This window comes from Perognathus longimembris, chromosome 8, assembly GCF_023159225.1.
Source record: "Perognathus longimembris pacificus isolate PPM17 chromosome 8, ASM2315922v1, whole genome shotgun sequence".
NCBI classification, from domain to species: domain Eukaryota; kingdom Metazoa; phylum Chordata; class Mammalia; order Rodentia; family Heteromyidae; genus Perognathus; species Perognathus longimembris.
The window spans coordinates 48,907,802-48,925,417 of NC_063168.1; the positions used below are offsets into that span (position 1 = coordinate 48,907,802).

General features: G+C 38.9%; 1 protein-coding gene across 2 annotated transcripts in view; it reads left to right on the top strand.

Moving 5' to 3' along the window:
- The window catches only part of Thada (THADA armadillo repeat containing), a 308,781-nt gene that overhangs the window by 145,636 nt on the left and 145,529 nt on the right, over window positions 1-17,616 (top strand). For both annotated transcript variants that reach the window (XM_048353036.1, XM_048353037.1), the window contains one exon: window positions 14,618-14,786. In XM_048353036.1, coding sequence (XP_048208993.1) covers window positions 14,618-14,786 — 169 coding nt within the window. The remainder of the gene's footprint in view (window positions 1-14,617; window positions 14,787-17,616) is intronic.

Here is a 17,616-nt window from a genome sequence, read left to right on the forward strand (position 1 = left end):
GCACAAAAGCTAAGGACAGCACCCAGGCCCTGAGTTCAAGCCCTACAAGTGACAAACAGATGAACAAAAAACTGTACAGTTTGACATGTTTTGTATACCCATGAATCCAGTATAGCTACAGTATGAACATGTCCCCATCATTTACAATGGCTGTCCTGTGCTATGACTCTATAGATTAATTTGTATTTCCTAGAATTTTATTTTAATGGAATCATGTAGTACACAAGCTATTTTATCTGTTTTTTTAAAAAAACTCGGCATAATTATTATTATTATTATTATTTTTTTTTTTTTGCCAGTTCTGAAGCTCAGGGCCTGAGCACTGTCCCTGGCTTCTTTTTGTTCAAGGCTAGCACTCTACCACTTGAGCCACAGCGCCACTTCCGGCTTTTTCTACAGATGTGGTGCTAAGGAATTGAATCCAGGCCTTCATGTATAGGAGGCGAGCACTTTACCACTAGGCCATACTCCCAGCCCTCAGCATAATAATTTTGTATGTATCAATAGTTAATTCCTTTTTACCACCAGGTAGTATTCCATTACACTGATCTACCATGATTTGTTTACACATTTACCTGTTGACACACATTTGTGTTGAATCCAGTGGACAGTATTAGAAATAAGGAATCATAAAGGTGATATACAGAGGGGTTACAGTTATGTAAGTCAGGTAAAGAGTACATTTACTTTTTTAGAGTGCTCAAGGCTAGCACTCTACCACTTGAGCCACTTCCGGCTTTTTCTGTATATGTGGTGCTAAAGAATCAAACCCAGGGATTCATGAATACTAGGCAAGCACTCTGCCATTAGGCCACATTCCCAGCCCCATGAGTACATTTCCTTTTGGACAATGTTACCACTTCCCTCATTCTCTCCTTTTCTTTCTTTTCCTCAGCCCTAAGTTGTATAGTTCATTTTCAACATAGTGTCCAGTGAGTACCACTGTTTATATTTAATTTGTTTTTTAGTTCTTGACTGGCACTCTACCACTTAAGCCATGTCTCCAGTTTAGGATTTTTTTATGTTGATGATTATGTAGTCTCTTAATGAAGACATTTTTATATTTAATTTTTTAACGAAATTACCAGCTTATTTTCCAAAGCAATTGTACCATTTTATACTCTACCCCCAAAAGAATATGAAAGTCTCAGTTGTTCTATGACCTATCTAACACAAGATTATTGTTAGTCTTTTTATTTTAGCCTTTCTTGTTAATGTTTAGTGGTACGTCATTGATGTTGAAATTGAACTTCCCAAATGACTAAGTATCTTGAGTTTCTTTACATGTGTTTATTGCTCATCATATATCTTCTTTACTAAAGTGTCTATTCAAAGCTTTGATTCAATTTTTTATTTGGGTAGTTTATTTTTTCATTACTGTGAACATATTTGGAACAAATATCTCTTAGACATAAGTTCATTTATTTTCCTGGCCCTAATTACTAGAAAAATTAAAAATTTAAATTATAGCAAGAAAGTAATTTTACAAGTACTTTTTCACTGTGGCAGTCATATTTAGAGTCTTGAGACAAAGGAGTATGTAAAACTTTTCCTGTGAAGTATTTAAAACCATGCTGGTAACAGTCTGCTTGGGCTATTGTTGTAAATATGCTATAGTTTGACTCTATTTACCTTCCTGCAAAAAATATAGCTTTTCTGGGGAAGATTGGTTGCTAACATCTTGATATCCTTTGCTCTTTTGTGCTATTTTTCCAGGCCAAAAAAGTACAATTTCTGGGAATTTTTCAAGACTTTCCATGTACTTTATGGTTTTTAAAAATTCATTCATTTTGATTTTGGTTTTAGTGTTGCTAAGAAACATGAGGAAGGTCATTCACGGGCATTAATTAGCTATAACAAAAAAACAAATTGCAATCTCTGCAGGGTAATCATATTAAAAGAATTGATCCACTTTCTCATCCAGCAGTAGCACCAATCATCGTTTTAGCTATTGGTGCTAGACAGATTTGTTTAGCTCTACAGAGCCAAAATAATTAGTTAGATTCTGAAGAGGAAGGTCTCTTTGATGAAAGGACTTGGGTGGATGTGGTCCTCAGAGAGTAGAGTCAGGGGTGTCTTAATGACAGGATTCCAGGAGAGTTAATGCAGGGATTTCCTGTGTAGAAAACACTGGTCATTTGTTCTCCAGCTCCACCGAGATTCAAACTAGAGAAAATTGGCTCCAACTGGAGGAAGACTGAGTGTGGTTAGTGTTACACATAAAACTTTTATTATCAACATCAATATTGTTATGAGATTAAGCAATGGAACAAGACAAGAGAGATCATAAAGATATGTTAAAATAAAAAAGATAGCTATCTGCCTGGTATGTTTAAATGTCCATTGATTTATAGGATTTTGTTATTGAGGGGGACTTTAGTGATTACTTCTCCTAGTATCCTTTTACAGACAAGGATGTGAAAGGACATTATGTAACTTGCCTGTGGCCACAGTGTTGGATACTAATACTTTAATTTGTGGATATTTTAAATGTAGTCTCACTTTAAAAAGACACAAGCAACCATGTGTTTTTCTTCTAGTAGGTTTTACTTCATCAAAATAGTCACTTAAAGCAGTTGCCATGTGTCTTTTTTTTTTTGTCCAAGTCCATGGAGATCCTGTCTGCATCTGTGCTTATTATTTAAAATGTTGAGGACTGTTACTCTGAAGCATTTTGAACTTTTCTCTAAATAAATATGATACTTTGAATGATTGACAAGGCCTGAGGTGATCAATAATGATAGAGGACAGCAGAGGAATTGCCACATCCTTTATGGAACCTACCCTAGTCTGATATGGATTCTTTATAAACTGTTGACTGACCCATGTTACAATGTCCACAGTTTGGTGGATGGCTTTGGGTCAAAGTCCTGTGACTAATTTGCCTTTTTTGAAGGCAACACATTATAAAGCTTTAAATGCTTTGTTTAGGTAAACATTGGATTGAGCAGTAGGAAACTTGTTTAGGTTGCCAATTCATTATGGATGAAATCTGCAAATGTGAGTTCCAGTCATTGGAATTACTGGGGTAAATTGCTTGTAAAGCATTCCACACCCTGGATCAAAACAGAAGGAAATTGGCACAAGGAACTTTATTTGGTTGTGGTTACATTTTATTTGGTAACTCATTGTTCTGTACATGTTCCCACTAGGCCATTGAGAATGAAAACCTGTATATATTTATATAACATTGTATACTTATTTTAAAGGGTTTCCTTAAACTCTAAAAATGGTATAAAACATCTGAAAGTACCTAACACATTGCCTGACATCCAGCAAACTGGTAAATGTGCCTATACTCCTTTCCCTTGGGTTTTAGCATGAACATCTGAGTCCCATCAGAAGGAAAGTAAATGAAATTGTTCAGAGTTAAAAGAGTATTTTTAAATTGTCACTGTAGGCTGAGCATTCACTTGACTTATAGGAGGATGTTTTGATTTTAATGTTATTTCAGGATTAAATAGTCACTCAAAAAGTTAAGTTAAAATTTTGGAAAAAATAGCTTGATTGAGAGACAAAGGATAAAAAGACAAACGACTCAAAAGCAATACTTGCAAAACCATTTGGTGTAAACCAATTGAACAACTCATTGGGGGAGAGGGAATGGGGGAGGGGAGGGGGGAATGAGGGAGGAGGTAACAAACAGTACAAGAAATGTACCAAGGCCTAGGAGGAGGTAACAAACAGTACAAGAAATGTACCCAAGGCCTAACGTATGAAACTGTAACCTCTCTGTACATCACTTTGACAAGAAAAAAGAAAAGAAAAAGTTAAAAAAAAAAAAAAAAGATAGCTTGAAAAGGCTAGGAGTATAGCTCAGTGGTAGATTGCTTGCCTAGCATACCAAAGGCTCTGGGTTTGATTCCCAGCAAAGAGAGAGAGAAAAGGGGGCTGGGAGAGGAGGGAGGGAGAGAAGGGGAAAAAAAAAGTTGACAGACCTGTGACTTCTCTCTCCAACAAATCTTAAGCTTGGCTTAGAGTATTTTGAATATCAGAATGATAAATTTGTTTTAGTATAGTAATAGAAAGCTATCGTAAGTTCTAGAATTGAATGGGGTAATTAATTAATTAGTAATAGGGCAAAATTAATCCTTTCTAAACCTTCCTCCTACCCTCCCCAGATTCATAGTAGAGTTGAAGAGGATAATTTTTCTCTGTACTTTTGTATAGTTTCTTAAACTGACCACCCATTAAAAAATCTCAGTGCAAGTACAGAACAACTCTCGCTAAAGTTTGGTGGGTGCATTTGAAGTGTATTGCTTACTTTGAGAACTTGGATTTTTGGTCAGTGACCACAGTGAAAGCAGACTCAACCTCCTATTCAGATGATTCCTCTACCTGCAAAGAAAGAAGACATGCTGAGGTCAAGTTTCGTGTTCAGCCTGTGACAGAATCTGCCACTTTCTGATAGCAGGAGCCAGTGCAGGCCCAAGATGAAGGGTGTTGTCACTGAGAGGAGTATGCACGTCTGTAATCCAGCTTGCATAAGCTGTACCTTCAGCTTCTGTTCTGCCTGGGCTCATCCCAGTCTGAGAATCCTGATAGATCTGGAAATGTCTTGGCAGGCAGATTGGCAGAGAAGGTGCTGCCAGGATTTCAAACTCAAGCTTGTAGCCACATTCATTTGCTTGGAGATGTTTTATACTGCTTATGTTAGACCATCATATATGTTTCGCCTTATAATGCTCATTTTACTTTGGATAAAAATCGAAATTAATGATTTTTTTTTTTTTACTCCCTAAACTCCCAGTGTCTTTGTATAGATGTTGCTATAAAAAGATTTTTCTTCAATGTCCCAGAGTCAGGAAAGATTCATTGTTAAGAAAGGTAGGCATTTCCATGCTCTAGAGAAAAATCTCTTTTTTTTTTTTTTGGCCAGTCCTGGGCCTTGGACTCAGGGCCTGAGCACTGTCCCTGGCTTCTTCCCGCTCAAGGCTAGCACTCTGCCACTTGAGCCACAGCGCCGCTTCTGGCCGTTTTCTGTATATGTGGTGCTGGGGAATCGAACCTAGGGCCTCGTGTATCCGAGGCAGGCACTCTTGCCACTAGGCTATATCCCCAGCCCCGAGAAAAATCTCTTTTCCAGCTGTCTAAAACATTTGGTTGGAATCTCAAAATTTTACTTTTGAATTGCATTTGTTTTTGTCTAGGTGAAAAATGTTGAAAGATATAAATGAAATAGATTTTTCTGACTTCATCTCTGTTTTGATAAGAGCAAAGAACCAGGGATTAGCGTTCAGAAATCATGCATTCTTTCACTTGCTTAAAAAATATTTATAATCCTGGATAAAGCACATTGTTCCCAAAGCTTTTAAAAAGGAACTCCTATGCTGCATACCTTGACCTGTTCTTGTTGGAAAATGTCCTCATTTTATTTCCTAGCACTAAAAGGAGTGGAATGAATGCAAGTAGCTATTTCCATTGCTTATGTGACCCATGTCTTTGTACATGATATGGCTGAGTGTTGTACACAGGTCTTGTAGGGCACGATGATGAGGCCAATTCCCAGCTCCCTGCAGCGGCCATTTTAATTTAGAATTGACACTCTGGTAGTTAAGCCTGGGCAAAGCCTTGGTAACTGGAAAACAGTACAGGTGACCTCAAAAGCATACATCTTCCAAGGCCCAGACTCAGTGGTTGGGCTTCAGGTGGTCACAAACTGCATTTTTCAAGTGGTCATTATTACTAGCATTTCTTCATAAAAATGTTTTAAAGGGTTTAACATGTTGATTAGTTTACAAATATTAACTCATGTAAGTTGCTTAACAAACACAGATGTTTAACATCAGATCTTGTGTACAATCTTTAGCTTAGCTACTTATTTTCCTCTCACTTTCCCAAAAAGATGAGTTTCTAAAAGTATTCTTTAGGGCTGGGAATATGGCCTAGTGACAAGAATGCTTGACTCGTATATATGAAGCCCTGGGTTCAATTCCCCAGCACCACATATATAGAAAATGGCCAAAAGTGGCGCTGTGGCTCAAGTGGCAGAGTGCTAAGCCTTGAGCAAAAAGAAGCCAGGGACAGTGCTCAGGCCCTGAGTCTACGCCCCAGGACTGGCAACAAAAACAAAACAAATTAAAAGTAAAATTAAAAGTATTCTTTAAAAATCCCTAATGACAAGTGGTCACTGGTGGCTCATGCCTGTGATCCTAGCTACTCCAGAGACTGAGATCTGAGGAACACAGTTCAAGTCCAGTGTTAGAGCCTTAAGCAGAAAATCTCAGGGACAGCACACAGGCCTTGAGTTCAAGCCCCACAACCGACAAAAGAAAAAAAGAAAAGAAAAATCCTAAAACCATTATTCTCCCAAGAAATTTATTTCAATGAAGAAACTGATAGTAAATGCAACTTTTTAAGAGCTAGAAGTTTGAAGCTGGACACTGGTGGCTCATGCCTGTAATCCTAGCTACTCAGGATACTGAGATCTGAGGATCGTGGTTCAAAGTCTGTGAGACTTTTATCATCAATTAACTACCAGAAAACCAAAATTAGAGCTGTGGTTCAAAGTGGAGGAATACTATCCTTGAGCAAAAGAGCTCAGGGACAGTGCCCAGGCACTGAGTCCAGGCACCAGAAAAAAGAAAAAAAAAAAATTTCTTTTTAACCTACAGGTTTGAATTATAGGCAAAAGGAGCATGTATTCAGATGATGGTTGATGAATTGGAAATGGGTATTGGACAAGTAGAGAATCTAGCATCCTTGACCATGACTGGACTCCAAGAATGTGGATGAAGGGCTCAAGGAATGCCATATTTGTGACAAAAAACATAGTTAATTAAAAGCACACAGAATCATCTTTTTTTAAAAAAATTCACTGGGTACCAACCTATTTGTATGCATATACAAATATCCACATGTACATGTTTTTCTGAAAGCAAGATGTGAAGCCCATGTAACAATAAAGAAAAAGGAATCAACAGTGTATTAGCACTAGAGTTAACAGAAAATAGATTTGGGGGCTTTACCTAAAGAACAGAGATAGTGACATAAATGAGCCTGGAAGCACAGAGAAACCCAAGCCACCTAATCTACTTTAAGGCTCATTGGGTGGGAGGAAGAAGAGTAGGGCTTTGTGAGTTTGGGAAGCCTATTTGATATAGCAAGTCTGTTTTCCAGGCCAAGTGTTAAGACAGAGAACAATAGAGAAAAACAATTGTACATTTTCACATGTTTGTAAAGGCTATTTTTTTTGAAGTATTCCACCCACTACACCGAATCATAGCTCTCACTTACTGACCACTACCTGTCTGGCAAGCACTATATTGTACATACATTGTCTCACTTAAGCCCACAACAGCCCTATCAAGTAAGCAAAACCTTAAGAAGTTTACTGATGTGTCCAAGGTTATACACTGCTAAATGGTAGTACTTAGATTTAAAGTTAGGTCTTTGGATTCTAAAACATGTGCTTTGTCCTATGTATTCTATGGTAAAGGGCTAGGAAGACCCTATGTCTACTTTCAAGGTCAGTTAAGTCCAGCAGACTAGTAGCCAAGGTGGCCAAGAGCTGCTGTGGGAAGATAAATGAGCTGAAAGAGCTGATCTGGCAGTTGTGATAACTCACTGGGAAAAAGTGATTGGTTCTGGCCAGAGGAAGTGCAGTAAGACTTCACAAAAGAACTTATTCCTCAGAAGAGTTAAAATGAGGACTTTCCCAGGGGTGCAGTGTGAAAGGAATCATTGCAGTGACAGTGACCTGCAATGTGCTAAGGCAGATGAAACAGAAGTTGGCCTTTCAAAGCCTACAGAATAAAGCTTTTTTTTTTCTTTTTTTTTATTTGTTTATTAATTGAACACAAATTTTTTTTACAAGGTGTTGTGCAAAAAGGGTTACATACAGTTACATAGTAGGGCAGTGTGTACATTTCTTGTGATACCTTACGTCCTGTTTTTCTATCCCTTCTCTAGGTCAGGTAGACATATATACAATATACAATGTATCAAGAACATATATAGTATTCAAAGACTTGGTCTCTACTGTCTCTCCGTCTCCCTTTGTTAACAGTCATATATCAGGGAGATCATGCCCCTTTGTTTTCTGTGTTCTAGGCTTGTCTCGCTCAACATTATTTGGTCGAGTTCTGACCATTTCCCTGCGAATAACAATATTTCACCATTCCTAATCGCTATGTAGTATTCCATTGTGTATAAGTACCATATTTTTTGGATCCATTCGTCTGTGGAGGGGCATCTGGGTCGTTTCCATATTTTGGCTATTGTGAATTGTGCCGCGATAAACATGGAAGTACAAATGTCTTTTTGATATCTTAGGTTTTGCTGTTTAGGATAGATGCCTAGGAGTGGTATGGCTGGGTCATACGGTAGGTCTATATTGAGCTTTTTGAGAAACCTCCATACTGTTCTCCAAGGTGGTTGTACTAATTTGCACTCCCACCAACAATGGAGAAGGGTTCCTCTTTCCCTGCACCCCCTCCAGCATTTGTTGTTTCCTGAGTTCAGAGTATAGGCCATTCTAACTGGAGTGAGGTGGTATCTCAGGGTTGTTTTTATTTGCATTTCCTTTACTAACAGGGATGTTGAGCATTTCCTCATGTGTTTCTTTGCCATTTTTATATCTTCTCTTGTGAAGTCTCTCTATAGCTCTTTTGCCCATTTCCAAATAGGTTTATTGGGCTTGGAGGGGCTTAGTTTTTTGAGTTCTCTGTAGATGACAGATATCAGGCCTTTGTCTGTTGCTGTGCTGGTAAATATCCTTTCCCATATGGTTGGCTGGCTTTCTATTTTGGTGGCTATGACCTTAGCTGTGCAGAAACTTTTTAATTTGTAGTAGTCCCATTTGTTGAGTCTTTCCCCTATTTGTTGTGCCCCTGGGACTCTATTCAGAAAGTTCCTTCCTGTGCCTATAAGTTCTAGCGTCTTTCCTACTCTGTCCTTCAGTAGTTTCAAGGATTCAGGTCTGATATTGAGGTCCTTTATCCATTTTGAGTTGATCTTGGTGCATGGTGATAGGCTTGGGTCTACTTTGAGTTTTCTGCATATGGCTGCCCAGTTCTCCCAGCACCAGTAGTTGAAGAGGCTATGTTTATTCCATTGTATGTCTTTAGCTCCTTTGTTGAATATCAGTTGGCTGTAAGAGTGCGGTTTTATTTCTGGGTCTCCAGTTCTAATCCATTGGTCTTCTGATCTGTTTTTATACCAATACCATGCTGTTTTTGTTTTGATGGCCTTGTAGTAGAGCTTGAAGTCTGGTATTGTGATACCTCCTGCACTGCTTTTTTTGCCTAGAATTGCTTTGGCTATTCTAGGTTTTTTGCTGTTCCTTATGAATTTATGGATTGGTTTCTCTATTTCAGTGAAGAATGTGGCTGGGATTTTGATAGGGATTGCATTGAATTTGTATAACAATTTGGGCAATATGGCCATTTTCACTATATTGATTCTGCCTACCCATGAGCATGGGAGGTCTTTCCATCTCCTTGTGTCTTCTTTGATTTCCCTTATTAGATTTTTGTAGTTTTCATTGAATAGGTCTGTCACGTCCTTGGTTTTGCTGGGTTCTTGATGGGGTGTTGGGTGTTGGAGTTCCCAGCTCGCTATTCAGTTGGAGCGAGTCGGGGTGCCTCCCTATTCTGTTGGCGCCATCTTTCTCTCTCAGAATAAAGCTTTAAAAAAAAAAAAAAAAAAGCTATTTCTCGCCCAGCCTTAAGAGATACCTTGTACTGTAGAAATGTTTTCCATATTACATAAAAGTTTTCTCCAACCATGCTAGTTTGTAATATTACCACATATAGTTTTGAAACTCTGTGTGTGTGTATGTTTGTGTGTTGTGTGTTGTGTGTACTGTGTTTTCTTCTTTTGGAACTGGATATTGAACCCAGGGTGTTGTACTTGCTAGGCCAGCACTGCCACTGAGCTACATCCCAGCCCCCACACAAAATTTTTTTTTTTTTTTTTTTGGCCAGTCCTGGGCCTTGGACTCAGGGCCTGAGCACTGTCCCTGGCTTCTTCCCGCTCAAGGCTAGCACTCTGCCACTTGAGCCACAGCGCCGCTTCTGGCCGTTTTCTGTATATGTGGTGCTGGGGAATCGAACCTAGGGCCTCGTGTATCTGAGGCAGGCACTCTTGCCGCTAGGCTATATCCCCAGCCCCCCACACAAATTTTTTTGAACAGTGTGGGTTAACTAGAAACTGGTTGGTTCCATAAGTTGCTCCTATAGTCAGTGTGATCAGATTTAACAAGTTTTCTTGAGACACTGATCTTTTCCGAATCTTTGGAGATTTTGAGTCAACTGTATTGTAAAGTCTTAGACTGAATTTTTCAAGTGAACATAGACCCTAATTAGAATGCAGGATTTTCCACTTGGTAGTTATATGACCCAAGATATGTTAGGAAACCTCAGTTTCCTCACTTTGGATTTGTGAGAATGACACTGACCTTGAAGATTAATGAAGTAAATGAAATAATATGTCTAAAGCACATGCCCAATCTCAGCATGTAATAGTCAATCAATTCTACTTCCTTTGGTCTGAGTACACTGAAGGGCAATTAGGTTCATATAAAGGCCTGAGGAAGTGCCTTTTTCTTGCCAAACCCAGGCATTCTCTGCCTTTACCCCACGTAGCCAATGCTGGAATGATCTCTCAGACTTCCCTTCTGTGTGTCCTACTCTACCCATCATGGCCCCGAGAATTGTTGGCTGATTTTTTTTTTTTTCCCTCAATTGGCTGTAGATTCCTTCTGGCTGAGTCAGTAACTTTTCTCTCTGATGCTGTGGTGCCTAATTTAGTATATATTTGTACTGGGTTCTCAATCAGTGTCCCTACAGTTTGAGGTGAACACAAACAGTTTTGGTGATACCCAGCAAATTAACCTTTGAAAACTCTCAGGAAAATAGATTTTGAGAATAAATACAGGAGGTGAGTATCTAGAAAATGCTTTAACCACCATTTGTGAAAAGGAGTGAAGGCCAAATGGTGTCAGCAAAGTGGCATTCTGAGCTCTCCTAGTTCCTGAAATGACAGGTCTGAAAGTGTCTTTTATCTCCTCCAGAAAACCATTCAAGCTCTTCTACCTGCTTCCCTTGTGGTTTCACCTCACAGATACCTATGGACATTACAAAAAATACTCTAAGGTGGGCCACCACACCTAGTTACTCAAGAGGCTGACATCTAAGGATCGAGATTCAAAGCTATCCTGGGCAGGAAAGTCCCTGAGACTCATACTTCCAATTAACCACTAAAAATCTAGAAGTAGATCTGTGGCTTAAGTGGTAGAGTACTGTCCTTGAGCATTAAAGCTCAGGGACAGTGTCCATGCCCTAAGTTCAAACTCCAGGATCAGCACAAAAGTGAAATTAAACAAACAAAACCCTTTAAGCTAGTGGTATGAATGATGCTCTAATTTTCCATTACTGCATCACACGAAGAACACATACCTGACTGACATACCGTTAGATCATCTGGTGTATGTGTAAAAGAGCCACAGGGATTCCTAACTGGGAAGTAGTAGCCACAAGGGTTTGGGTGTGTGCCATAAACCTCCTGAAATTGTATGGCAAATTGTGTGTGTACATTCATAAATCTCTTGTGAGAAAGTCCAAAATTTATATTAGATTCCAATATGTGTTCATGAATTATTGTTTCTAAAAATATTAATAAAAACAAAAACTCAGCTAGTCCACTTAGAGGTTTTTCACATACTTCTACATGAGAGCAAGTTTATTATCAATTTATTGTCATATCTCAGTGCAAAATTTACTTTCATAGTCTTAATTCTCTCAGATCCACTTAAAGGACTGCAGTTTAGAATCTGCTGGTACTACACTAGACACATGCACAGTACAGTGTAACAGCTTTGTAATTCCAAATTCCTTTCTTCATGGAGTATTCTTACAGAGGGCACTTCAGAGTGCTGGGTATGTGTTATTGCCACTGCACTTTTTCATTCTTTTTGTTGGGAACAGAGGTTAGTATTAGGGTTTGAATTCAAGACCTCATGCTTATAAGTCAGGCATTCTATTACTTGAGCCATGCCCCCCAGCCCTAGTTGTTCTCCTCTCCTCTCCCCTTTCTTCCCCTCCCCCTTCCCTTCCTTCTTCTTTCCTCTTTTCTGTTCCCTTCCCTTCCTCCTTCTTTCCTCTTTCCTGTTCCCTTCCCCCTCCCTTTTCCCTTCTATTCTTCTTCCCTCCCCCTTCCTTCAAGAGAGGTTACTATGACACCAAACTGTGTCCAAAGCAGAATGAAAAGGCAGTTTTTCTAATTTTCTGTCCTAATAGTCACTAGGTTCCAAATTTCCCCAACACACCCCTTTCTAATAGCTGTCAGAAATGTGGATTTTTTTTTCAGTGTTTACGTATATATACAAATAGTGTTTATATGTATAAAGTCTAGCCTTCCAATTAAACAATTTGTGCTAGAAAAGAATGAGAAATTACATTTAATCATTTATTATGAATGTTATTTAATTAAATATTACTTTACAAATTGACTTTTTTTTCCTTTGGCAATTGTATTACTTTTTGAGAAGTTTGATTTTGCTTTTTAACCTGGTTATGTGTGTTTAGTAAGTTCCCTAAAACAGGACGTTCTGGCACTTTTCCCACTTTCCATTCTCTCTTCTTTATGGATGCCAGATTCCTTTGGGAAATCATCATTTGCAAAGGTCAGGAGCAAAAGGAGGGGCATTCTTTAGTGTGGGGTTACTGCTAATTGGAAACTAAACATCTGTAACCATGTAAGAGTTATTTGTATTTGAAGGGAAACATTTATGTACAAGAGCCCTTTCCTAACATAAAACATACTATAACACAGAGTGTGTGTGTTGCAGGGTGGGAATCAGCCTGGGAAGCTTCCTACAAATGACTGCTATGCCTAGTGAGGTCATTTACTAATTAAATCTCAAAGCATTTTCAGAGTATTTGCTATTCTTTGTCATTGAATGAAGTTTTCCCTGTAGGCCAAACCAAACATTTTACTGTTTGCCAATTACAGATTAAACATTTAATCATTTTAAAGGAAAAATAAGTGAGAAAATGGGTGAATCGTCAAAACCTAGTCAAGGAACATCAGGAACTCTAGCTACCTACAATACCTGAGCTCTTCATCCTGAAATTGTGTGCTGACGGGACTGCCTGATGGTCCTGCCTTCTTGAGGCCTGAGATAACAGTGTTTTCACTTATCTGGTATCTGTCTCCTCAGTCCCTCCTCTGTTCCTTGTTCCTCATGTCTCCCGTGATGAAATTCTGATCAGTTCATTCCTTTTGTATGGAAATAATATCTGTAGTCTTACTGTCACGTTAAGATAAATAAATGGTGTTGCCTCTGAGGTTTTAATAACTTTTAATCATAGGGCTCTGTCCCTTTTTTTGCCAAACCTACATGGCCATAGCCCTAGTTGACCAGATCTTACCAGTCAGCAATTCCTTAGTGCTCTAAACACTAGTTAATTCTGAAAAAAGTAGAAAGTCGAGCTCTTTACCTTGTAAAGTCTATGTCTTCTGATCTTACTTCCATTTATCTTGGCACCTAGACATTTCTTGCTTTTCTAAGTGATAAAAGATCATGAAGCCTAGAGAGTTCTAGTTATGAACTTATTTTAGCTAGGACTTACCATTTTATACTTCCCTCTCAATCACTCCTATATCTGGGAAGGCTCTTAACAATTTCAACAAAATGGTTGTGGCTTCTCAAATTCTAAGTGTTTACAGAGTCAAGGGCCTTTAGATTCCCTGCCTCTCCAGTGACCTTTGTAGAATCTCAAAATACCACTTGCCCATGACTTCTTATTTAAGAACTAGCTTTTAATTCCAACTCTTTATATGTGAGTCAGCCCCCAAGGATTTGGCAAGGGTTTGGTGGCTTGAGGCTCATTTCTTATTCTCTAACAGTAAGTTCTGAACATGTAGCCTGTTGTTTGTGTGGCCTGAACATTTCTTAGTTTTAACATCCATTGTTATTTTTCAGCTTTCTCTTCAGCCAGACACACTACCTGTACCTTGGGCATTGCTAATACCTTGCCTAATACCACTGTCTCTGAGTAAATAGCTTCCTGTTTTCTCTTGCCTAGTTGAACACTCTTTTCTGATTCCCATCCTTTCTCCATTAACTTTCAAGATAAAAATATTTTTTCTCATACTGCCTTGTGCTTTGGTCTTCCAAATGTACTTATCTTGCCAACAACGGGATAGGTACCTCAGACACAACAGATGGTGACTGTATTTTCGTGCCACTTACAATGATTTTGATCATCATTTTCCCAGTGAATATTTGTTGTTGAGAGTAAGTCATGTTTTTTTACTACTGCCTGTCTTTTTACCAAAACCTGCCTATGTTTAATCCCATGTGATTGAATTATATATGTGGCCAGGTGTGGTGATGTACGGCTGTAATCCCAGTACTCAGGAGGCCATCCCAGGCTATGTGGTGAGACTTTCCCAAAAAGTGAACACAAAAAAAAGTATAGATGCTAGAGATATTTTTAACTAAAAGTCATCTGTAGAATTAATGCAAATACAAAAAACATCAGCTGGCATCAGGGGCAGCTTCTACCAACATCTCTCTAGCTGTTCTAGCTGAGTAGGAGATCTACGTATACAGTGGTGCAAATGTGAAGATGAGCACTGAATTGGTCTTGTGTTTCTGTTTATTTCCCAGGTGTGGTCACTCACCTATCTATCGTTCCCGTGAGATGGCAGCTCGTGCCTTGGTCCCATTTGTTATGATAGACCAAATTCCTAATACCATCCGTGCCTTGTTGGCCACACTCCCCAACAACACTGACCACTGTCTCCGTCAAAACTATATTCATGGGACACTTCTCCAGGTGAGTCATGTTTTTGTGTGTGATTTCTAGCAAACACCACCATAAGATAGACATTGATTTAGCTTATACTGTTAGCAGGTGAAGATTTAATTCGTAGGCTTGTACCTTAATCTGTAGAATTTATTTCAGAAAGATCACATATCTCACAGGTACATTCCTTTTCATCCCAAAATTTAAATTCAGTGTTACATTGTGATTCTGGCAGATTGTCCTGTAGCATCAAACCCATTCTTTTTTTTAATTCTTTTATTTATTTATTTATTTTTTGGCCAGTCCTGGGGCTTGGACTCAGGGCCTGAGCACTGTCCCTGGCTTCTTTTTGCTCAAGGCTAGCACTTTGCCACTTGAGCCACAGCGCCACTTCTGGCCGTTTTCTGTATATGTGGTTCTGGGGAATTGAACCCAGGGCCTCATGTATACGAGGCAAGCACTCTTGCCACTAGGCCATATCCCCAGCCCCTCAAACCCATTCTTTTCTACAACATTATTTTCCTATCAAGGTTTCCTGCAGAATATTCCAGGCCACTCCTTGTTCAAGCTGAAGCTGTAAGCATTCCTTGAAAGAAAGGTTAGCCCAAGAGGCACCTGGAAAGTCACACACATGAGGGAGAGAGTACATGGAAATGTCAAAACCTTTCTTTCCTGTTTTCTCAATTCTATAGAAAATACTTCTTATTTTTAATAAATTCACAAGTTTATAGTTGTTAACATTTCTTCTAGAAAAGCTCTGAATACAACAAATGAGTGTGAAATGTACTTCTTATGAAACTGTCCCACTTAAATCCTAACTTGGGGACAAGTAATGTTGGCAAGATCTTCTTTTCACATTCTGTTGTTGCTCCTCACTTGAAGTGGGGCTGGATATGCGATTTAAATGTCAAGTCATGTTCTTGAGATCCCAGTACATATTATAAGCCTGAGGTCTACACTGCTGATGTGGAGGCTGTGTGTAAATGGTTCCATTGGAGTCTGAGCAGGTACCTGGGTCTGAATCGATCTTTACTCCGTACCACCTGAAGGCACATCTGTGTCTTCATTTATGAAAGTAGGATAGTGGTAGGAACATGTGCTTCATAGGGATTTGTGAAGAATAGACTAATCAGTATATATAAAGTACCTGGCACAGAAGAAAAAATATAAATGCTATTATAATTTTAATGAACCTGTCCATAACTAATATTTTAGTCCTATCTGTGAGTGAGAATATATTAGCTTTCTTACTTCCTTTCCTTGGTTGTTTTATATATTCAACAAGAATTTATTGAATGCTTACTATGTGTTACTGTGTCTCAGTTAGAGCAGCAACCAGGCCAGTTCTTGTCTGGAAGTAAATTAGGCAATCAGTGCAGATGGGCAGTGCTATGTGAGCATGTGGCAGGGAAGTCAGAGAAAGCATCATAGAGAAGGTGTTGTCTAAGCAGAGACTAAAGGTAGTCAAGTGGATGGAGGGAAGGAGTCCCCCAGGCAGACAAAGTATCATAGAGAAAAGCTCTGGGTTACTGGTATTAGAACTAGGAAATTGAAAGGGAATACCAAAATTGAGGGACACAGGGTAAAAAAAGAAAAACAACTACAAAAACAATTAAAAAAAAAAAAAAAAGCTCTGGGTGGATTTAAACAAACAAAAAAAAATCTCATTTGGGAACTACCAGTTTGGATCAGACTGTAATTCTAGATTGGTGGTTTTTAATTGGCCCCCAGACTTCTTTATACACTTATTGAGGATCCCAAAGAACTTTTGCCTTTCAGTATTTAATTAGGAGATAAAATGAAAGAAATAGTAAAACACAAGGATCTATAAGCACATACTCCATTAGTCATAGTGAAGGCACCCTCACATACCTTGAAACCTCTATAAATGCCACTGCACATTGCAATAGAATGAAAGTAAAAGAGGTAGCTAACATACTCACATCATTTTGAAAGGAGCTTGATACTGTAGACTTCCTAAAAAGTTTGCTCCCATCCCCTGAAAGGCCCTAGACTGTTGATCCTGTCTTCTCTGTGTTATATGTATTAAAAGCCTTTTGTGGTTTTTTACAAGGAACTTTTAGGTACTCCTCTTCCTTAGGACCTAAATGTATCTGTGATGAAATGGGGGTAGGGGTTAATATCTTGACTGTAGAGAAGGCTGCACAAGGTCAAAGATCATCATTTCTGGCTGGGAATGTGGCTTAGTGGTAGAGTGCTTGCCTAGCATGCATGAAGCCCTGGGTTTGATTCATCAGTACCACATAAACAGAAAAGGCCAGAAGTGGTGCTGTGGCTCAAGTGGTAGAGTGCTAGCCTTGAGCGAAAAAAGATAAGGGACATTGCCCAGGCCCTGACTTCAAGCCCCAGGACTGGCAAAAAAAAAAAAAAAAGGAACAAAAAGGTCATCATTTCTTCAACTAAACAAGTTAGATCTCTGTGTTTGTCACTCTGCTGCTGCTTTAACAGAAAGGGCCAGTGCCCATAAGGAAAGTAGAACAGATTTCTTCAAGTGTGCCTGTAGCTGAGTTAAAAGGATTGCCTGGATTGTCTGAGAGATCAATTGAAGAGCCATTCTGGCCTGGATTTGGCAGAGTAATATGGCTGGAGTCGTTCTGAATTTTTTCACCAGTTGTACAAGTGGACTTCCCCTACTTTTCCTCATACTATTAGCGATGTGACTTTGCTTCTCTGGGCTATCTTTGGTATTCTCAAATTTACTTTATTTCTATAATGTGAAACTCTGTGGAAAGATTAAAAAAAAAAAAACAAAACCCTCTCACCTGGGAGTTGTGTGGCTGTTGCTCTTGTTCCTAAGGGCTAGAGAGATGAAGGGCTTGTTTAAAAAAAAAAAGTGTGG